General features: G+C 39.2%; 5 protein-coding genes across 6 annotated transcripts; 3 read left to right on the top strand and 2 right to left on the bottom strand.

The window, feature by feature from the left end:
- Window positions 1-2,632: 2,632 nt before the first annotated feature.
- LOC117623118 (pentatricopeptide repeat-containing protein At5g39350) lies at window positions 2,633-5,210 on the bottom strand. The gene has a single exon (XM_034353980.1). The coding sequence runs from the start codon at window positions 5,156-5,158 to the stop codon at window positions 3,170-3,172; it is 1,989 nt and encodes a 662-aa protein (XP_034209871.1). The 5' UTR covers window positions 5,159-5,210; the 3' UTR covers window positions 2,633-3,169.
- A 93-nt stretch (window positions 5,211-5,303) lies between these two features.
- On the top strand, window positions 5,304-7,385 carry LOC117623119 (LYR motif-containing protein 4). Its single transcript, XM_034353981.1, has 2 exons — window positions 5,304-5,722; window positions 7,176-7,385. Exon 1 carries the CDS (start codon window positions 5,415-5,417, stop codon window positions 5,691-5,693), a length of 279 nt encoding a protein of 92 aa, XP_034209872.1. The 5' UTR covers window positions 5,304-5,414; the 3' UTR covers window positions 5,694-5,722; window positions 7,176-7,385.
- A 689-nt stretch (window positions 7,386-8,074) lies between these two features.
- On the top strand, window positions 8,075-11,273 carry LOC117620673 (protein FAR1-RELATED SEQUENCE 5-like). Of its 2 annotated transcripts, none has more exons than XM_034350810.1 (2): window positions 8,075-8,165; window positions 8,481-11,273. In XM_034350810.1, the coding sequence occupies exon 2, from the start codon at window positions 8,572-8,574 to the stop codon at window positions 10,699-10,701; it is 2,130 nt and encodes a 709-aa protein (XP_034206701.1). In that variant the 5' UTR covers window positions 8,075-8,165; window positions 8,481-8,571; the 3' UTR covers window positions 10,702-11,273. The 2 variants fall into 2 exon arrangements, with proteins under 2 accessions (XP_034206701.1, XP_034206702.1); XM_034350811.1 differs by having other exon boundaries at window positions 8,110-8,165; window positions 8,485-11,273.
- A 280-nt stretch (window positions 11,274-11,553) lies between these two features.
- LOC117623624 (BAG family molecular chaperone regulator 8, chloroplastic) lies at window positions 11,554-13,487 on the bottom strand. Its single transcript, XM_034354679.1, has 2 exons — window positions 12,710-13,487; window positions 11,554-12,608 (listed from the first exon to the last, which is right to left on the bottom strand). The coding sequence occupies exons 1-2, from the start codon at window positions 13,334-13,336 to the stop codon at window positions 11,829-11,831; spliced, it is 1,407 nt and encodes a 468-aa protein (XP_034210570.1). The 5' UTR covers window positions 13,337-13,487; the 3' UTR covers window positions 11,554-11,828.
- Window positions 13,488-14,871: 1,384 nt separating this feature from the next.
- LOC117621367 (alpha-1,4 glucan phosphorylase L isozyme, chloroplastic/amyloplastic) lies at window positions 14,872-21,529 on the top strand. The gene is made up of 15 exons (XM_034351800.1): window positions 14,872-15,088; window positions 15,554-15,789; window positions 15,893-15,994; window positions 16,428-16,604; window positions 16,690-16,965; window positions 17,383-17,654; window positions 18,164-18,281; window positions 18,366-18,815; window positions 18,904-19,056; window positions 19,167-19,295; window positions 19,676-19,912; window positions 20,075-20,151; window positions 20,450-20,636; window positions 20,807-21,007; window positions 21,104-21,529. Exons 1-15 carry the CDS (start codon window positions 14,872-14,874, stop codon window positions 21,218-21,220), a joined length of 2,949 nt encoding a protein of 982 aa, XP_034207691.1. The 3' UTR covers window positions 21,221-21,529.
- The last annotated feature ends 517 nt before the right edge of the window (window positions 21,530-22,046 follow it).

The raw sequence follows: 22,046 nt of genomic DNA, 5'->3' as shown, positions 1-22,046 counted from the left end.
AAAACCGTGTTGGGGCTAGAGAGAGAAGACAGTGAGTGGTTTGACCTTTGAGGTTATGGTAGGGGACGAAGAGAGTGAGTGGGGTGATAATTGGGTGCTAAATTTAGAAATAAATCTCCTATGTTTATGGGCATGCATTTTAAGATAGGATATGTAATTTGTGTGGTTAAGTTTATTTATTTATTTCTATTTTTTGGTTGATTAAGATAATTACTTGGGTAGATATTGAAGATAAAATAGTGCTTATATTTCAATAAGGGCGAGATTCGGGTGTTTAGTATAAACAACGCTCATTTTTGTTCTATGAACGCCAATAAACATGTCAAAAGAGTCATAAATATCTTCTTGCATAAAAAGAAAAAAGGAAAGCATTATTTGCGCACATGATAGATTGTATAATGTATCAATAGAGCATGATGATGCATTAAAGGATTGATAGAAGCACAAGTTAATCTTAGCTTGACAGGAGGCTAGCATGGCATGTTAGCTTGAGGATCTAGGCCCCGTTTAGTTCATGGAAAAGAAGACTTGAGAATAGAAATTCAATTGCATGTCATGCAAGTCATTAATAAGCACTCAAAGAAAAAATGCTACTTGGGGCTGATAGAGTGCCAAATCAAAATTTTAAGGGAGGCTAGATTTATAGCTAGCTTTTTTTCTCAAGAAAAATAAGGGTGAAAAAAAAAAAAAAAAAAAAAGAGAGAGACAAAAGTCATTGCCATTGGGTCTTAAGTCATAACATTTCATGTCATGGAAGTCATATGAATAATGCACAGAAAAATCAAACCTATTAAGTGAGATATTCTTATACGTTTTGGCACACAACCACAAGAAGGAAGAAAAACCATACGACTCTTTAATGTCAGGGCACACAAGGTCGTGCATATATAAATGGATCAATTTATCTAGTACGGTGGGCCTCATGTTTACTCTTGTGGTCGGCACAAGCATACCATTTTCTTCTCTTTTTTCAAGACATGTTTGAGAATATTTAAAGGTCATTCTCTTTTAATTTGCTACAACAACATCGACTATTGTCACTGTTGAAAGCAAAGTTCATTACTTGGATTTATTTTGGAGTTTTCATTAGGCTTCAAGTTCAAAGCTTGAAAGGCCAGCCAACCAATCCATGTTATGCTTCATGCCTTTTTTCTGTTCACCTCTGTCGTTTTCCGGCATCAAATTGTGCCGTTTGCCGGCCATTCCCAATTGTGCAAACTTATTGGCTTATTATGGCAATCAAACTTTCCCAAATAAAGTAAGAACAACATCACTACTTAGAATAATGTTAATGGGGCTATCTGTAGACTATAGCTGCACGTCAATGACGTATTTGATTAGATTTCTCATTTAGCAATAATAGACAGATGATTAGAACAAGTAATGCAAGAAATTAAAGTAGTAAACCCATTTGGTAATTGGCATTGGAAGCTTCCTAAAGTCTTAATGCAACCTCCTCCCAAATGAGATATGAGAAGTTGATGTATAAAAGGAGCAGCAGGTGAGTTCTTTATTACTAAAAGAATGAAACTAGGTAACCTGTGTGGGTCATGGGACCTTTTTGTATAGTTTCTGCACTATATATGTAGCGTTGTTAGGGCACATTAGGGCTAGCTTTTGTACCAAATCAAAGTAGTGCAAATTTAGATTGGTAGAAAGACTGTTAAGTTGGCAAGAAATTCAGTTTAGTCAGCATCAGCACCCAAATTGCTGAAAAATGTAAAATGGACGTGTAAACCACCACAAATTGTCTGATTAATATAAGGGCGAGTATGAAATAAGTTGTAAACGTTTTAAATTCGAACCCTCACGAAAACAAAAATATTGAATAATTACACATATCTAATTGTTGTCGTACTGAATGAGGACCAAATGAGAGCCTGAATTAAAACATAAGGATGTGTTTAATATTGTAGGGTAATTATATTTGCTCCCTCCTATAGGCTATTGTTGGCCCATAGGTACCTACCTACTACGAATACCCAATGTACCATCCCTCTCCAAACTTGCATTCATACCCAGATGACCAAGTGCTTAGTCAGTTTTTGAGACCAAAAGAAAATGTAATCTGTCGGTTGAGTCATATTGCCCGAGAAAAACTTGTATGAAGCGGGGGTAGTACTGTTTTGTTATTTTCAACTAATCACAGATTGCCACATAAAAAAATTAACAAGTATAGCATGTCATGATTGACCGTGAATAGCAAAACAATACTATTCTCGTTTCACACAAGTGTTTATCTATATTGCCCATCTTTAACCTATGAGATCTGATGATCTGGTGGGTTTGTTACTCTTTGCACAAAAAAGTTGGCCTACCTTTTTTTTTTTTCCCGAGTTAGGAAGAATTACTAGTTAATCTCCCCCTAACAAAGACGCGTAATGTTGACTGGATGCATATTATATTTTTGGCAGTCCTCCAATTTTGGTGTCGTGTAATTATAAAAAAGGGCACAAAAATTAGGAAAGGGAATTGTTTATGACCAAAATTTGATACCATGGGATGGGAAAATGCATTTGAATTGATTAGCCTTGGCTTGCCAAAAAAGGTAGCCACACCGACATCTAGATCTCAGATTTCATTGTCTAATCTTTTTCTCAAGTCCTACACATGCTGGTAGCCTTGCAGAAGAATATGTCGGCCAATCTAAAAGCATATTCTGACATAATAAAGTAGACCCCAAAATTATCTAAATTGACAATGCCGCCAACAAAAATAATCACCCAAAAAGAAGTAGTTGAAGTCAAGTTCTTGCAGATACATGTAATCTTTACATCATATTTTGTAATATACGTCCAAGTTAAGACGTTCTTTGAGTACCTCAGAGCCACTGATCAGGCTAGGGCCTTCCAAAGTTTAGTACAATCTACCTTGTAACGAATTGCCTTCCCGGAGTAATCTCGAATTCTTTACCCAAAATGCTTATAAAAACTGACACTGTTGCAGCAATGATTTAATCTAATTCACCAGAAGAGATATATGAATCTTGTGCATGTGAACTCTTTGAGAAGACATCTCACTTCTCCATTTGATCAAGTATTGTGCTGGATACAAATGTTTCATGTATGAAACTCTACTTGGACTACAAGTTTCTGTTTTGACTAGATGCTTTAGTTGAAGCCTTGATTTTTACCCACTTGGAGCAAAAAACTATCACACTATTGCTTTTTTACATATTTCTGACCTCAACCAGACTGTGAGCTGGTGTTTTTCTTAACCCTATTTCGTTCATCATATGTCTCAAGTTTTCTGCATCTTTCCACCTTCCCACTGCAGCATAGATTTTAGCCATCAACACATAATTTCCTGTATTTTCTGGCTCAAGCTCAAACAGCCACTTAGCAGCCACCTCTCCCAGTTCAACATTCTCATGTATCACACAGGCACCAAGTAGTGCACCCCAAATAGCATGGTTAGGCTGAAACGGCATTGTTCTAATCAGATCATAAGCTTCAACTAACCGACCTGCTCGACCAAGAAGATCAACAATGCATGTGTAGTGATCAGCCTGAGGACTCGCTTTCCGATCTTCAAGCATGAATCTGAACAATCCCAAGCCCTCATCAACCAAACCGGCATGGCTGCAAGCATGAAGAACAGAGGTAAAAGTGACATCATTCGGTCTCACCCCAGATTGAACCATCTGATAGAAAAGTGAAACAGCAACCTCACCATGGCCATGCATTCCATAACCAGCTATTATCACACTCCAGAGGATAATATCCCTGTCCCTTTCTGGGATTTCATTAAAAATCTGGTGAGCATATGCTAAATTTCCACACTTCGAATATGAATCAATCAAACCAGTAGCAACTTCAATACTTGAAAGAAAACCAGATCTTATTAGGTAACCATGTATATTCATTGCTTGATGAAAATCAACAAGAATGGAATATGCAGGAAGGAGACTGTTCATGGTTGCTTCATTGGGCTGTACTGCCTCCACGAGCATCTGTTTGAAAAGTCCTATCGCTTCTCTCCCAAGCCTATTATGAATGTAGCCAGAGATCATTGCATTCCAGGGAACCGTTCTCTTTTTTGAAGTGTGTGCAAACACTTGAAAGCTGTGGTCAACACAACTGCTTTTTGAATACATGTCAATTAAAGCAGTCTCCACTATAACATCAGATTCAAGCTTTTGCCTAATAGCCCAGCCATGCAAGCACCGTCCATGCTTTGACAGATGCAAACTCCCACAGGCCGAAAGAAGAGAAGCTATTGTTACGGAATTGGGTTTTACACCTGCACACTGCATCAACCAACAAAGCCCCAGTGCACCTCTTGCATCACCATTCAAAATGTACCCATTGATCATACTTGTCCATGTCACGACATCTCTCTCAGCCATGTTATCAAAAACTAATCGTGCCTCACTCATGCTACCACACTTTACATACATATCCACCAATGCATTCCACAGCGAAATCATCTTCCCCAAACCCTTCTCTTCCACAAAGGCATGAACTTGTCTTCCCAACACGATTGCCTTCAAGTAACCAATAGCCGGCAACACAGAAACCACAGTGGCACAATCTGGCTCCACACCCACATTCATCATCCAATCAAAAACATTCAAAGCTTCCTTGGCACACCCATTTCGAAAGTAGCCACTGATCATGGTATTCCAAGACACCACACTTCGTTCCTGCATTGCATCAAAAACCCTTTTCGCCGATTCCTTCTGCCCACAACTCATATACATCGCCAGCAAAGTGTTCTGAACAAACACATCCAAATGAAACCCACAAACCACTGTTTTTCCATGAATGACAACACCAACATCAACCAAAGACAAGTCACTACATGCCTTAATAACAACAGGATACGTAAACGTATCCGGGCAGCTCTGCCCTAGGGCCAGCATCTGAGAAAACACGTTAAGTGCCTCATAGGGTAAGCCATTGCATACATACATTCTTATCACCGTATTGTACAAAAAAGAGCTCCGGTCAGGCAATTCATCGAACAGTTTGCGTGCATATGGAACGTGACTACATAAAGCATACAACCTTGCAAGGTTTGCTTGGACTTGCGGTGAGAGAAGGCCTGATGTGATGGTGTGGGCATGGAATTGTTTCGTTTTGGTGAGGGATCGAGTGGCTGGGCTGGTACTGAGGACGTGCTTGGCTTTGGCAAAAGCTTGTCTTGGGCCATTCATCAGTCAATTGGCGCTAATTTTTAATTTGAGAGTATTAACGGTCGCTTTGTGATTGTTATTCATCCAACGGTCATGGTTCGTCAACTAGTCAATATAGTAGAAGTAAAAAGGTCGCAGCTACGAAACGCTGCGTTTTATCCCACCAATATTGGGAAGCTTCTCTATTAACGAAAGCCTCAAACTTTCGTTCAGAGTTGAACTCTCTCTCGCTCTTTCTGGTTTTCTAGAGAAGCTTAGAGGAGGCGCCATTTTCGACATGAGTATAGCGGCTGGAGCTCCTTCTCGAGCGGAGGTGCTCACACTGTTCCGCTCTTTTCTTCGCGTGGCTCGCAAATTCACAGACTACAACATCAGAGAGTATACGAAACGCAGAACCATCGACGCGTTTCGTCAGAATCGGAACCTCATGGACCCATCTGCCATTTCCGCTGCGTTTTCAGATGGCAAGGCTCAGTTCGAGGTCGCCAATCGGCAAGCTGTTGTTTACTCTCTCTACGCTCCAAAGCTCAAGAGCGTCATGGAGGTTCAGAAGTAAATCAAGCACTAGAATTGGTTCGTCTCCAGGTACCGTACCGTATCTACTACACTAACTATGAGCATTTATCCTTGTTTTTTTGGGGTTTTTGTTAGTATTTAGGGTCTGGGTTTTATTGGGGTTTTTGGTTATGTCTGATTAATAGGTTCTGTGGCCTCAATTAAATTATTAATTTTTTTTTTCCTGGGTAATTGTTGGGTTCAATGGACATGAATGATGCTTTGTCTGGTTTCTGAGTACTTGTGGTGTGCGCAAAGAAATGAAAATGGAAATTTTTGGTCTGATGTAGTATAGCTTTGGCCCTAGGAATTATTGGGATTCATAAAAGGCCTTTACTTTGTAATGCCAACTTAGCATATTTTGATTTGGGTCACTGATTGTTTTGTTTCTTTGTATATCTCACTAATCCTAAGTGTTAGTTTTTCCCTTATGGGGAAAATGCCTTACTTGATATGGTGCTTATTTAGCTTAACCTATCTCTCAGTGCTCACTTTCTTTTGTGGCAAGGTTATGTGTCTTTACAGTCCAACCCCGCATAAGACTGTAGAGCTACTTTTATTTATTCAGTATAGGTAGTGATCTTCTTCGAGCTTAATGCATAGATAGATATAATTATAAAATTACTAGCGAACATTATTGGTTTTGAAATGGGGGTTAGCTCTTGATTTACCTGGAACTATCCGACTGTATCCTATTTGAGTCTTATTTGTTTTTGTTCTTCTCCTTCTTGTGATTTTGCACCCCAGTGTTTGATAAGTGTGAATGTTAAGAAAGATGTCCTGTCCCAAATGCTCTTATGCATTATTCTTTGCCAGTGAGGTGTGTGAAAATAAGTTCTAAGCGTTCAGTACATTTCCTCTCAAAAAATACCCTTACACTCCAGTTTTGTAAAGACAAGTTAAGTTCTAAGATGGTCAGTACTTTACTCTCTCAAAAGATCCTGCCAAGCGAGTTTTTTAAAGACAGTTATATCTTTAAGCTCTTTTACGAGCCAGTTTTGTTAAGACAAGTTATGTTCTAAGATATTCGGTACTTTACTCTCTAAAAAGATCCTGCCAAGCCGGTTTTGTTAAAACAAGTTCTACCCATAAGCCATGATATTTTGATATCAGAGCAAATTCCACCATTTGACTTGAGCAAACTGTACAAAAAGCGTTTGCCTTTGCAAAGACAAGTTCTATTCATTGGTCATGAAAACATTCTGTCAATTGTTACAAGTGTAAAGACAATCCAACATTATTACTTCGAAACTCAACTTTCAACTCTTATTGCATCATTTACCTTTTAGTACTGTCGTGTCCATAACTTTTTCTCTCTACTGACCACTGTTATGCATTGCACATGACCAACCCAATCTGAGGCTTGTAACCTCTGATGGCGTCGCTGCTAACATCTTGTTGATCTGTGTATAAAGTAATTTTGTACTTTTGATATTTCTAGTCGTTGTGACATACTGTTGCTGCAATTCTGTGATTTGTGCAGGTTCGCGGCCTTTTCACTTATCTCGATGCACGATTTCAGGGAACTTTGTAACGCTGTAGCTCATTGAAGACCTGGGGGTTTAAACTTTGTATGTTAAGCCTTTGAGTTTGAAGACCTTAGTTATTGAGGTGTAATTAGTTATGGAAATTGAGTTCAGTTGATGAATATTTGTTTGCATTTTTTATAATAAAGAAGAATTTTGTGAGCTCCTCTTTTGGTACGCATTCGTAAAGCTTAAATTTCATAACATCAATGATTATGCAGAACTAGAAATCCTTGGAGACGGTGAGTTGTTGTGGCTTATCTTATTCCAAGATGTTCAATAGTTTATTTTGTGGGACATTTCAGACATGATAACTGCACATTTATTTCGAAACCAACACAGGGTGACATTCTGATAGTCGACACATTAAGAAAACAAAATCAAAACAAAAACTAATCTTATAACTGAGCAGACCCGGAAGAAAAATGCTGGGAGACACCTCTCGGGAGCTTCTATAGTGAGGTCGCTATGTTGAGGATTGAATCCAACCGTCCCATAATAACTCCGCAATTAATCGAATTACTATAACTAACCCTCATTACGGTCTCTCTAAACAGTATCTAATAGAGTAGGCAGGACCCACGAATATTTTGGGTCAAAGCATGCCCCAATGGGCTTCACCGTAAACCCAATAATTTCAGGCTTCATTTTTCCTTTTTTAGGCTGACGAAATGAAAAATGAGGTGACGATTAGAGGACCCAGTATGGGATTCCATATCATAGTTTCAGCCTATAAACGAAATGTATCAGCCATCCGATCTGGAGATACAGGCACACAACTTAACCAATCCGACGGCTAGTATAGTGTTAATATTCGGTAAGAGAAAGCAGAGCGTAATTCTAGTCCTCCCATTCCCTCAGGTCCGCGGCGGCGCGCGTTTTCGTCCCTTGAAAACTCTCACGCACTCTTCTCGCTCTCACACTCTCTGCAAGACCAAAATTTGAAGGTAATCTCAAAAAGCTGTATTTATCAAATTTTCATTTCTCTGCCGTTTGTCCCCTGCAAGTATAAGAAACCCAGTAATGACTCTGGGGTTATTGGCACATGCATTTGTTTTCTGAGGAAGTTAATAGTTAGTGATGTGAGTTTTTAGATAACTGTCAAATTTTGTGACAAAGTTTCGTTTTTGGTCCCCAATTCACAAATTCTTCATCTTTTGTATGCTTAGATTGAAACTTTGAGCGTGCTAACTGTTAAGTTCCTCCATTTGAATTATTCGAAAGTAATTGGAATTTCTGTGCTTGTCTCTTTTGATTTCTAGACAGCCTGTAGTGAGAGAAACAACAGGGTTGAAGGGCACCCATTTGTTTGAGTTGTAAGCCTTTCAGAAATGAAGGGTACCCTAATTTGTAATGCAAGAGGGGATTGAGCAATATATCATGGAGCTAGTGCCTTCCAGTGAGTGTGAAGCTAAAGGAGTAGACTCCTTTGTGGCACTGGGAGATGAAGGCTATGAACATTCTGTTGCAGAGGAGGTTGAAGCTCCGGTGGTATTGGATGATAGCAAAGAGGGTTATGTGGATTTTGACTTGTCGCAGTATATAGGGGGTGGGGTTGTAGAGCCTACACTGGGTATGGAGTTTACTTCTGAAGATGATGCTAGGAATTTTTATAATGCATATGCTAAACAAACAGGATTTAGTATTCGTGTGAACTCATACTATCGTTCAAAAAAAGACAATTCGATTATATCTCGAGAGTTTTGTTGTTCAAAAGAAGGCTTTCGCCGGGAGAGACATGCAAAGAAAGATTCAGGCGAGGATGCAAAAAGGAGGCGTGCTAGGGCACTCACTAGGGAAGGTTGCAAGGCGCTGATGACTGTGAGGAGACGTGACTGTGGAAGATGGTATGTGGCAAAACTAGAGAAGAACCATAATCATGAGTTGGTGACTCCTGCGATGCGGCATTTTCTTAGGTCACATAAGCAAGAATTTGCTCCTGAAAAAAGTTGTAGCAACTCCTTCAGTTCTCCTGGACTGTCTTTGGATGCTCCCGTGGATGTCTTGACTGATTGTAGCAGTTTTGGCAAAATGGAATTTGCTGTACAGAGTAATGTCAATTATATTGGAAGAGGCCGGTTGAGCACTTTTGGCATTGATGCCCAAAGTTTGCTTGGGTTTTTTAAGATTATGCAAGCCAGTGATCCTGCATTTTATTATGCAATACAGGTCGATGAAGAAGAGAGGCTGAGTAGTGTCTTTTGGGTTGACACAAGATCAAGAATCGCTTACAACTGTTTCTCTGATGTTGTAGCATTTGATACTACTTATCAAGTGAATCAGTATAAAATGCCATTTGCAACTTTTACTGGAGTAAATCATCACAAACATTCAGTTCTCTTTGGCTGTGCATTGCTTGCAGATGAGACCGAATCCACATTCAGTTGGCTCTTCACAACTTGGCTTGAGGCAATGTCTGGACGACAACCAGGTTTAATCATAACTGATTATGATCCTGCCATAAGTAGAGCAGTGCAACAAGGTTTTCCTCAATCAAGCCATCGATATTGCAAGTGGCATATCATAAGCAAGATGCCGAAGGAATTGGGACATGTATATAGTGTAACCCCTAGGACTTTTCAAGTTGAATTTGATAGATGCATTAACAAGAGTGAGACACCTGATGCATTTGAATCAACTTGGCAGATGCTCCTTGATAAGTACAATCTTAGAGGGAATGATTGGCTTCAATCACTTTATATTGATCGCAACTTGTGGGTCCCAGTATACATGAGAGATACATTCTTTGCAGGGATGTATGCTGCCCAGCGGAGTGGAAGTGTGAACTCACTTTTTGATGGCTATGTGAATTCAGGAACTACCTTACAAGATTTTGCAGAGCAATATGAGAAGGCTTTAGATGAAAGATATGAGAAAGAAGCAAAGGCAGAGTTTGAAACTTTTTATACTAAACCAGTTCTAAAAACACCACTTCCTGTGGAAAAGCAAGGAGCAGATATCTACACAAGAAATATGTTCACCATATTTCAGGATGAGGTTTTTGAATCTCTTTTGTTTGCTGTGAAATTAAGTGCAGAGGATGGAGGAACCAGCACCTATGAGGTATCAAGATTTGATGAAGAACATAAAACGTATGTCGTGGCTTTTAATATAGCAGAACAACTAGCTAGTTGTAGCTGCAAGATGTTTGAATTTGAAGGGATCCTTTGCAGACACGTGCTTGCAGTGTTTAAAGCAACTAATGTCTTTATCCTCCCACAGTGTTATATCTTAAAAAGATGGACAAGAAATGCCAAGGAAGAGGTTATGTTGGATTTACTTCCCTGTGTCGAATTAAAGGCCAATTCTCAGAAAGGAAGGAACTTGCAATACAACATTCTCTACCAGGAAGCCATTAAATGTGCAGAGGAAGGGATGGCATCTGACCAAATTTTTAAGGTGGCACTGAACGCCCTAAGAGAGGCTAGAGTTAAAATTGTTGGTGCAAAAAGAAATGCCATGAAATCAATGCCCCAAAACTAGAAACTAGGGCCAGGACAAGCTATTGAAGAGATGATGCCACAATTGCTAGTCAGGTACTGATAGTTCCCCTTGACCACCAGAAACATAAAACAAGGAGACTCCTCTACAGAAAACAGCTTCACCAAATACATGCCAGAACAGTCATCAAGCTGAGTTACTTATGCTCTACTGCAAGTGCCCTGGACATGATAGTAATAGATTGTGTTTGAAGGATTCAGGTGAATATGCAATGGAAAGTTGCTTTTGTTGAGATAGTCATTCCTCTGTGTCAAACTTCAGTACCTCTCTTTTGTAGGAGAATTAAAATCAAGTGTTTGCCAACACAGGAAGTCCGTAGAAGATACGAGGTGACGTTACTTCAAGTAAAAGGTTTTTTTTTTTTTTTTTTTTCGTTCTTTCTTTCGGTGTTTGTTGATTACAATTCATGTTAAAAGAAAATATAAGCAATTAGTTTGGAGCAGCAGCCCAAGAACTTGGCTTTCTGTAGTCCTTTTTATCCCCTTGAAACAAGTTTCGTTAGTCTGCACTGGTTCTCCATTTGTATGAAAGTTTCATTATGGTGTCTTTCATTTTTTGGCATCTGCATACCATTAGTGGAGTGATAACTGATGAAATTATCATTAAACCATTTGAATTTGAGATTTGTGGTACTGGAATTTTGATGTCACCCTTATCTTTAATTTCCTCATACTCCGAAAAGAGACAACCTTCTCTGGCAACGAAATGAAAAGTTTTGGCATGAAAACACGTTACCAGGCCACATTGCCAATATTCCTCATATAAACATAACTAATGGTAAGAAGGAATGGCGGAAAAAGCTAGCTATATGTAAGCCCTATTCATAGGTCAACATTGCAAAAGAAACTTGGTTAAAGTCATCATCCAAAAAACATAGAATCTTCAGGGGTAAGGTTACATCTGCAGAATAGATATGGGACCCCCCTCTCTCAGCAGTAGACAGGAAGGGTCGGACAAACACTCCACATCTATTTCATGGTGATCTTCTAATCAATCTAACCTAATAATCAGAAACATTTGTGGAAAATACAATTGCGAAGACCTAATATCCACCCCCATAGCCACAAAAAATTTGGAGAACCTAAAACATAAACTCAGGTTACAGGCCTTCATTTTACTAGTTTCACAGCCTTGTTTCTCTTTATGATATCTGCTTTAGACTCCATCTTCACAGGCAAAGGAGCAGAGAATAGCAAATAACCATTCCGGCCCAGATCATGGACTTTGGTTTCATAGATGTCTTCTCTTCTCTGAGTCATTCTGGCTCTGGGGTTTCTTTCTCCATCACTGGCCTGCGGTGATCCATCATTCTCGGTGTGTGCCTCATCATCATCCTCAGTCTCCTGAGCAAAGCCCTTAACATCTTCAACCTCACTGCGAAGGTTCTCCACAAGCTCTCCATGATCATCACTAGAATCACTCCCATCTCCACTTGAAACTGGTGCATCAGAGTTGCTAAAGACCCTATACACATTCCCATTCTCTGCAAAGCTCACATTTTTCTTCACCTTAGGTTGAAGCCCATGCCTTTTCACCAATACCCCATTTTTAAATCGAGTCATAAGGTTTTCTTCATCTTCATCACTGACATGTTGAAACCCTTCAAGCTCCACATCTTCCTCATCATTCTCAGAAACTCTAGCAAACCCACGAATCTTCTCAATTCTATCCCTCAATTTACCAATTATTTCCCTCTGATCCCTTCCCAAATCATCACACTTGGTGGGCAAAACCCTAGATTTGTTAACATTTTGACCAAACCTCGCATTCTTCACTGCTTTCAGTGAAAGCCCATGCCTTTTCATGACAACCCCATCAATGAACTCCATGAACCGAACCAAATCTCTGCTAATAGACCTTTTTCCGTCCCTAACAATCGGATCACCACACTGCAGACAAGGTGCCCAAACAAAATCTCTAAGCAAATCGAAACAGAAGAGTAACTTGATTATAAATAAATAAAAATGAACAAATACCCATGAATGGTTACCTGAATAGAGTCGAGCTTAAGAAGCAAGTCGATGGCTTTTTGAGAAACGGCGTGAAAATCGAAGTGGGTATCATTGGAAATGGAGGATTTGAGAGAGTTGAAAGCAGACTTGATAAAGGCGAGGTCTTTGAGCTGCCTGAGGGTTCGTGATCTGCGAACAAGGAAGGCACGGAAGTGGGTTTGAATAACTCGAGCAGCTGAGTCTCTGAGAGAGCGCGAATACGAAGACTGAGAACGATAGGAAGAGTAGCGGTGAAGAGAGGCTTCGAGGGCTTCGATGCGGGAGAGGAGGGAGGAGATAATTGAGTGGGCGTGCAGCTGCTGTTCTTCTTGCTGTTCTTGTTGGTGCAAACGAGGCTTTGGGTGTAGGAATTTGTGGGTGGGTTGAGGGTTTCGGTGGCGGAGTTTGGAATGGCAAGAGTAGGGATCTGGTGGGTTGGATTGGATGAGCTGAGAAGCAATGGCTTGGAGAAGTGGGTCTGTGACTAGTGGTGGCGGTTGAGGTGAGCAGGGTTGGTGGGATTGGGTGCAACAGCAACTATTGTAGGAGCTGGTGCAGCAAATGGTGGTGGGAGGTGGGGTTTGGTGGTGGTGGTGAGGGTGGGGATGGTGGTGGTGAGAGGCCATTGGGAAGCCTACAAGGTAAAGCTTTGAAGGGAAATGATGGGTTTATGCTGGAGGTTGAGGAGGACAAATTGGGGGGGTTTGGGTTTTTGGGTTGCATTTGATACCAATTGACATTGAGGCAGTCAAGTAGCAAGACTCGAAAATAAATAAATAAATAAAAGGTGGGCATTTGGATGATCCAATGTTATAGCTTGTGACTTTATCTGACAGTGATGGTGGAGGATCACATGCCATGGGCCCGCCGGAGATGTTTTTCTGTTTGTTTTGTTTGATTTTTGAGTGAATTAATGATGACTTTGGTCTTTGTATGGTCAACGGTTTTGAAGTGGGCGCAGGCAGGCAAGCAAGCAAGCAAGCAAGCAACCATTTCAGCTGCCACAAAGGCCCAATTTGTATACATCTTTTGGGCCCTATAAATTGCTAGGCCTGGACCAAACAAAGGTCCAAATTGAACGAAACTTGCACGGGCTCTTGATGAGGCTTTGAGCAAACCCATTATGAATTTCAAGAAAGTAAAAAATCTGCAGAGTCCTCAGAGTGATTATTAAAATAAGCTCAGCAGAAGTTTTGTTTGGACGGCAGCTTCTCCAAAATCTGCGCCAGCACCAAACCGACGGTGCTCATCTCTCGTGACTCATCGTCGGCACCACCTTGTCCACGCCTCATTGATTGTCTCTTTATTTTTCAATTCATCAAATGACATGCTCACAAGTCGACGGTCCAAATTGAAAAAACCAAAGCTATGGACCCGCGCAATTGTACACCTAATACAATATTTATACTCAAATTGACGGCCCCAAAATTAGCTCAAATTGACGGCCTAAAAAAATAGCTCAAATTGATATCCGGTTAAAAAAGTATACTGTGTGATCCGAAAAGATCGCCATTACTAGTTTTTTAAAATTTTAAAAAGAAAAAAAAAGAAAAAGCAAAGGACTCAGTAAGTATAGTGGTTTGGAGCAATTATTTTCCGACGAAATATCATGCATTCGAATCCTATCATTCGTGTAGTGTGGGTGAATTTAGTATATTATCGTTCGTCGTAATAAAAAAATTCATAAAAAGAAAAAGAAAATTTATAGTAGAGAGAGATCCACTGCAACATAAAACCATGCAAATGTTGTTGCGCTCATCTGGCTCCCAATAGTCAACGGTTGACTCATCGTAATCAACAAATGAAGGCATGGCGTGTGGATGTGGTAAGCAAAATCAAAATTGGTGTTTAAAGCAGAGTATTTATTAACTCAAATAATCTCAATTATCGTATGAAATTAGAAGTGGAAAGTGCATGTAACGATCAAATAGAAACCGGGTGGGGCCCATGCTTGGATCCATTTATTTGAAATGGACTTTTTGATTGTAGTGACAGTGAGCTCGTGAAAGGAGATAAGAAGGCAGATACGATCTCTCTCAGTATCCGCATCACCTTCACAAACGAACGAGTGTCACTGACTCAGTGACTCAGAGACTCAGTATCATACTGTGAGAGAGGGAGAGAGAGAGAGAGAGAGAGAGAGACAGAGAGTATTAGAGCAATGGCAGCTTCCCAATTTGCTGCAACTCGGGGTGGAGCAGAGACAGTTTGGCAATGCAAATCTCAATCTAAATTGATCGATTTCAGTTCCAGAAAGAACAAATCAAAGCTTTTGTTCACGAGGAGGAACTTGAACCAGAGGAGGTCGTTTTCATTTTCGGTGAAGAACGCGTCGAATGAGTCTTCCCAGAAGCTGAAGGATCCGATCGTCGAACAAGGTTCTCATCTTCTTGTTTCCTTACACACCCTGTTCTTTAATATACATAAAAACGCATGCTTTAACTTTATGAGCTCCTCGATCACATTTTACTTTGTTAGTTTCAGAAAAGGATTGGAACTCACCAATCTGATGGATCAATATACAGGAAAATGTATGAAGAAAATCCATGCAATTTATCTGATGACAATCCACTATCCAGTTCCGATCAAACTCTACCGTTTAGGAGTTTTTGGAAATGGGGTTTGCCAAGTAGATAGCTGAAAACCTGAAAATCATCTGGTTAAGCTGGCTTTTCTGCTATCTTGAATTGATACACCAATATAGGATAATCCCTTTCAAATTCTCTATATCTGAGATATATATAGAGAGAGATTTGCTCCTTACTTTCTTATGTTTTGATGTAGTAATTCCGAAAATATTATATTGTAGTTAATTTTGTAACTTTTTACTTTTTACTTTGAAGATTCCTCCATACTCAGCTCATTCATACCCGATGCTGCATCCATCGCTTCAAGTATCAAATACCATGCAGAGTTCACCGCATCGTTTTCTCCAGAGAGATTTGAGCTTCCAAAGGCCTTCTTTGCAACTGCACAAAGTGTTCGTGATGCACTCATCATTAACTGGAATGCAACATATGCTTATTATGAAAAGTTGAATGCAAAGCAGGCATATTATTTGTCAATGGAATTTCTACAGGTTTGTCATGAATCTCCTATATTGGCTCCCACGAGCGTGGATGTACATTTCTGTGACCTATGTAGCTTGCAGATGCTTCAGTTCATGATGTCCTGTTTTGTAGGGTAGAGCGCTGCTAAATGCAATTGGTAATTTAGAGCTAGATGGTGCATATGCAGAGGCTTTAAGCAAGCTTGGACACAAATTAGAAAATGTTGCTTGCCAGGTGAGCTTCCAGCTAGTTTTTACCTTTTAAAATTTGGTTATGGACATTCATGTTAGTTTTGCATAATTGTGTACATCTCTTACCTCATATAAATTGCAATTCTAATGAGAAAAAAGGGAATGCTGGAGCTTTAGCAAGAGGCTCTGTAACTATCAGAATGAGATAATATATGGACAAGATGCCTAAAAAATGAAAACTTTTCTTCAACAAGACTAGCATGACAACTGCCTAGAAGAAGACAGTAATAAAATCTACGTCATTGTGAATACCATTTAGACAGATTTGGAAGTTTCAAGGGAGGATCTTTTTCTTCTTTTTTTTCCTCTTGCCAGAGAATGGTCTTTTTCCTGACAACTTTAGATGCACTTTGTAAAGCAGTAAGCTTTGTGTTTGTGTGTTGGTGCAACCAATTTATATAGATGATTGATTACAGGAACCAGATGCTGCACTTGGAAATGGAGGTCTTGGACGCCTTGCCTCTTGCTTCCTGGACTCTTTGGCAACTTTAAATTATCCAGCATGGGGTTATGGACTTAGATACAAGTATGGCTTATTTAAACAACGAATTACTAAAGATGGTCAAGAAGAAGTTGCTGAGGATTGGCTTGAGGTATGCAAACTCTCTGTCTCAATTGCTTCATTGTCTGTATAGGTTTTTGGAAAAATCATGTCTTATTAGTTGCTGACTCTTGCAGCTGGGGAATCCCTGGGAAATTGTGAGAAATGATGTCTCCTATCCTGTAAAATTTTATGGCAAGGTTGTTTCTGGATCTGATGGAAAACGACATTGGATTGGAGGAGAAGACATAGATGCTGTTGCTTATGATGTTCCAATACCAGGATATAAAACTAAAACCACGATCAACTTGCGGCTTTGGTCAACGAAAGCTTCATCACAGGATTTTGATTTATATGCTTTTAATTCTGGAGAGCACACTAAAGCATCTGAAGCTTTAGCAAATGCTGAAAAGGTTTGTACATTATGCAGGGCTCCTTTTCTTTTCCTTTTTTATTTCCTTTTCCAGTTTCCCTCTTCACTGTACCAAACAGGCTTGTCTGTGTGCTCATGATTTCATAAATGTTTCTTGAAATGAATTTGGCTTTCACCACCCCTGCACTTTGTCGATTTAATCAGCAAATACAGATTTCAGGTTTTATCTGTTTCGTCTTCTTTTTCTTTTACTAGTTCCTCGGTGAGGAGGATGCTAACTGCATTTTTTAAAAGAAGCGATCTTTATTATATATTTGTTCCACGTGGTACTCTCTACCTATTAGGGATATTTTTAGTGACCAGTAATTGCCTGCTTTCAAATGTTGTTTTTGTTATGTTGTTATTGTGCCCACATATAATTGAATTGGTAAGTAGCATTTTATTTAATGGTTAACAGATTTGCTATGTACTTTATCCTGGGGATGAATCAGTGGAGGGCAAGACACTTCGTTTGAAGCAACAATATACTTTATGTTCTGCTTCTCTCCAAGATATTGTTGAACGTTTTGAGAGAAGATCTGGACCAAATATCAAATGGGAAGAGTTCCCCGAGAAGGTCGCAGTGCAGATGAATGATACTCATCCAACTCTCTGCATTCCTGAACTGATGAGAATTTTGATTGATTTGAAGCGTTTGAGCTGGAAGGAGGCCTGGAATATTACTCAAAGGTAACTCCTTTTATGGGAATTTATTGGTTGATTATGTAGGACTATTTGTAGTGTATGAACAAAAGGGGAAATCAGAGGCAACTTAAATTTTACTGTGAGAATAGTTGGAACATGATAATACGAGCAAGAGACTCTTGCTTGTTACTAGTGGAGAGCATCTTTTTCCTTTTTCTTTTCCTGAATGTTATTGGGGAGTCAAGTAGTTGTGGTATCATGCATACATGCATACGCATGAACATCTTTTCACATGTAGCCCTATTCAATTGACTTTGGGTTTCCATGCACATAAGTAGTCTGGAATTTGGTTTCTTTTTATGCTTTTGTTCGTCCAATAACCTTTCCATCTTTATCCCAAAAAAAAGAAGGAAATTGTTCATATGTTCGTCATATTTGTCAAGGAGTTGTTTGCCCCATGTATAATGTTATTTGTTCGTTAAGGATACCTATTCTTAGTACATGCTCTATGGTAGCAACTTCTTTTCCCTCACATCCTGCCATCTGTGTGCTAGAACGGTTGCATATACAAACCATACTGTTCTACCTGAGGCATTGGAGAAATGGAGTTTAGAACTTATGCAGAAACTGCTTCCTCGACATGTTGAGATTATAGAAATGATAGATGAGGAGGTAATGCTTGAATATATATATAAAATTAAATCATTCTTACCTGTTTCTATGCATACTGATTGTTTACATTTGCATATTCTGCAGCTCATTAACACCATAATCTTGGAGTATGGTACAGCAGATAAAGATTTATTAGAGAAGAAACTGAAGGAGATGAGAATATTAGAAAATGTTGATTTGCCTGCCACATTTGCAGATCTATTTGTTAAACCCAAAGAAAGCTCTGTTGTTGTTCCCAGTGAAGAACTTGAAGATTCAAAAGAAGAAGAAGAAGAGGATGAATCTGTTGATGAAGAAAATGAATCTGTTGATGAAGAAGATGAGTCTGTTGATGAAGAAGACGAATCTGTTGATGAAGAAAATGGACCTGAGAAGAAATGCGATGAGGTAAAAAAGAAAAAGGTGGTGGTGGAACCGCCGCCAAAGTTAGTACGCATGGCAAATCTCTGTGTTGTGGGTGGTCATGCAGTAAATGGTGTTGCTGAAATACACAGTGAAATAGTAAAAGATGAAGTATTCAACTCATTTTTTAAGGTAAGCCTCAATAATTTTAGTAAAGATAGGCTCTTTGAAATTTTGAAACTTGATCTTATCATTAATCTTGAATCTTTAAATTTGGCAGTTGTGGCCTAAGAAATTTCAAAACAAAACAAATGGGGTGACACCAAGAAGATGGATTCGCTTCTGCAATCCAGATTTGAGTAAAATTATAACCAAGTGGATTGGCACAGAAGACTGGGTCTTAAATACTGAAAATCTGGCAGAATTACGAAAGGTAAAAGTCATATGAATGATCCATTTAGAGTTATGTTTACTTTTATATAACTTTGCGCAGCACCTATGTTATAGTTATATACTTACTGGAGTTATTTGGTTTTATGATAGTTTGCAGATAATAATGATCTCCAAACCCAATGGAGGGAAGCAAAAAGAAGCAACAAGTTGAAAGTTGTATCATTGATCAAAGAAAGAACAGGATATTCTGTCAGCCCCGATGCAATGTTTGATGTACAGGTACTCTCCCTGCGTTTAAATTTATTTCTTGGTATACAGATGGCTGCTAAGCTTGGAGTTTTAAATAATATTTTAGCATCAGGCAATGGCGAAGAGAATTCTTCTCTGAAAGGGAAAAGTTGGTCATGTTGAATTCCGTGATGGGTTGTAAACTTGTAATAGTCAATATTGAGAACTAGTTTGTTGCTGAATAATCCCCTGTACTAAGATTAGGGACTTGCAAAGCATAGCTGTTGACCTGTCAACTTTATGTTTTTTCGGTAGACAAAATGATGCAGGACGCGTAGGACCTAAATTTATTAGTTTCCTAGATTCTCTAGTTTTCCAAATTCTAGTAGGATTCCTTGTGTTTTTCTGTAAATTGGAATGTCTCTGTTCAGGTGAAGCGCATTCATGAATACAAGAGACAACTTTTGAATATTTTTGGAATTGTTTACCGCTACAAGAAAATGAAAGAAATGAGTGCTTCAGGAAGGAAAGCAAAGTTTGTTCCACGTGTTTGTATGTTTGGAGGAAAAGCATTTTCCACGTATGTGCAAGCCAAGAGAATTGTGAAATTTATCACAGATGTTGCGGCAACTATAAATCGTGATCCTGGCATAGGTGATCTATTGAAGGTATGGATATCTTGATAAAAATAATTGATTTTGCATACTTCATTGACTTACACTTAATATAAGTTGGCTTTGTGAAAGAACTCAAAAAATTTCTTACATGTGTGTGTTTTGATTTGCTGTGAGTTCATTTGAATTACTGAACCACTAGATCATTGATTGTAGGTAGTCTTCGTTCCTGATTACAATGTCAGTGTTGCTGAATTGTTAATTCCTGCAAGTGAGCTCTCACAGCACATCAGGTAATTCAGCTTCATTCTTAATATGATTCATTTTTCTGTTCACATAATTTTTCTGTCTGTGAGTGGTAATGGAAAAGCATACTTACATGCCTGTGTTACTCTTTTTGGACATGAACATGCCTGTGTTAATCACTACGTCTATCATTGTCTGCCTATGCAAACTCTGAGCACTAAGAATGATTGTTGAAACAGTTGTGGTAATATCTGTGTTAGAGGAAGAGTTCATGCTGCTGACTATGAACCCCTGGCCCCTTTGTTATCTGGGCCTTTTTAACAAATTTATTATTATTCTTTGTAGTACTGCTGGGATGGAGGCCAGTGGAACCAGCAACATGAAGTTTGCAATGAATGGCTGCGTCCTAATTGGGACTCTGGATGGTGCCAATGTTGAAATAAGAGAAGAGGTTGGAGCAGACAACTTCTTCCTGTTTGGTGCTAAAGCTCATGAGATTGCTGGGCTGAGAAAAGAAAGAGCTGAGGGGAAGGTTTGTCTTAATAACCAAATTGTTACTTTGTTCTCGTTTTCCTTATAGAAATAAATCCAGTGAAAATGTTTCTGCCTTAGAAGAAATTCGGCAGAGTTAACAAATAATCATTTATTTCTTTATCTACTCATTGTCTCATGGGATTTTGACCTATTCTCTCTTTGATGCAGTTCGTTCCAGACCCACGTTTTGAAGAAGTGAAGGAATTTATCAGAAGTGGTGTTTTTGGGTCGTTCAATTATGATGAACTGATTGGATCCTTGGAAGAAAATGAAGGATTTGGCCGTGCAGATTATTTCCTTGTGGGCAAAGACTTTCCCAGTTATATAGAATGCCAAGAGAAGGTTGATGAGGCATATAGGGACCAAAAGGTGAGCTAGGGATGCCCTTGGTTGTTGTTACACGTCTACTCGATGTTGAGACTTTGTTAGTTTGTGCCTAATGTTTTTAACTGTTGTTTGGGGCAGAGATGGACAAGAATGTCAATCCTGAACACAGCAGGCTCATACAAGTTTAGCAGTGACAGAACCATTCACGAATATGCCGAAGACATATGGAACATTAACCCTGTCGAATTGCCATAGAAGTTTCTCCTTGTGAGCAAAGACGGCCTTGCCTCTTGGTCGTGATGGTGGCCCTCGGCTTTCGGTTGCTATGCAAACATCGTTCTCTCTTTCTCGTGTAAAGGTAAATGCTTAGAATAAAGGGTAGCGCTTGGTTGCTACATTACTATAGTATATGCCCCGAAGGCAAAAAAAGGGTGGTCAACTTATCCCATATTAAAGCACCATCTCGTATGTATAGTAGATGCTGGGAACAAAGGGTGGTTGCCCCAAATAAGCAGCACCATACTTTAGCTGAGATTTCTAATCTTTCTGTTTTTCTTTCTTTTAGATCTCAAATAGTCAACTTGATCGATCAATTATAAAACGAACAATAAAATGAATTATACAACACAAACCCTGCAATGCATTTGATGTGAAATAAATAAGGGTTAGTTTCAGTTTGGAACCGTAACAAATTCGCTCTCAGCTCAAACAAAGAGAAAAACAGAGACATTTCTCTGTTTTCTTCTGTAAATTTACCTCGCAAGTTTACAACTCCCAGTAATTGAATTTTTACTGCAATGTGCAAGTGATGGGATTAATCTAGGAATTAATGGGCCACTGAGTTACTGGCAGGCTATGGGCTTGTAAGGTTCTGTTATATGTTTGGAGCTGATAGTGTGGTTGCTGCTATAAGGTTTCAAGCCCATTTACAAGGACCCTTTTTTTTCGAAATTTTTTTTTTTGAGAAAGAATGACTATGATATGATTGAAATGCCATGGTGGGAGACTCCAATTTCCTTGGCCAGACCAAATTGTCTGAGCAGAAGAAAATGAACAACACTGTCACTGAGCTGTAAGGGCA

This window comes from Prunus dulcis, chromosome 3 (genome assembly GCF_902201215.1).
Source record: "Prunus dulcis chromosome 3, ALMONDv2, whole genome shotgun sequence".
In the NCBI taxonomy this organism is placed as follows: Eukaryota; Viridiplantae; Streptophyta; class Magnoliopsida; order Rosales; family Rosaceae; genus Prunus; species Prunus dulcis.
This window is presented reverse-complemented; position numbering and strand designations above follow the sequence as displayed.

Bases quoted from the DNA above. Each gene is read 5' to 3' on its own strand.
- LOC117623118 (XM_034353980.1), bottom strand. From the start codon at position 5,158: ATGAATGGCCCAAGACAAGCTTTTGCCAAAGCCAAGCACGTCCTCAGT.
- LOC117623119 (XM_034353981.1), top strand. From the start codon at position 5,415: ATGAGTATAGCGGCTGGAGCTCCTTCTCGAGCGGAGGTGCTCACACTG.
- LOC117620673 (XM_034350810.1), top strand. From the start codon at position 8,572: ATGCAAGAGGGGATTGAGCAATATATCATGGAGCTAGTGCCTTCCAGT.
- LOC117623624 (XM_034354679.1), bottom strand. From the start codon at position 13,336: ATGGCCTCTCACCACCACCATCCCCACCCTCACCACCACCACCAAACC. The intron at 12,609-12,709 runs GTAACCATTCAT...CCTTGTCTGCAG, and splicing joins TTAAGCTCGACTCTATTCAG to TGTGGTGATCCGATTGTTAG.
- LOC117621367 (XM_034351800.1), top strand. From the start codon at position 14,872: ATGGCAGCTTCCCAATTTGCTGCAACTCGGGGTGGAGCAGAGACAGTT. The intron at 15,089-15,553 runs GTTCTCATCTTC...TTTACTTTGAAG, and splicing joins GGATCCGATCGTCGAACAAG to ATTCCTCCATACTCAGCTCA. The intron at 19,057-19,166 runs GTAAAAGTCATA...GTTTTATGATAG, and splicing joins ATCTGGCAGAATTACGAAAG to TTTGCAGATAATAATGATCT.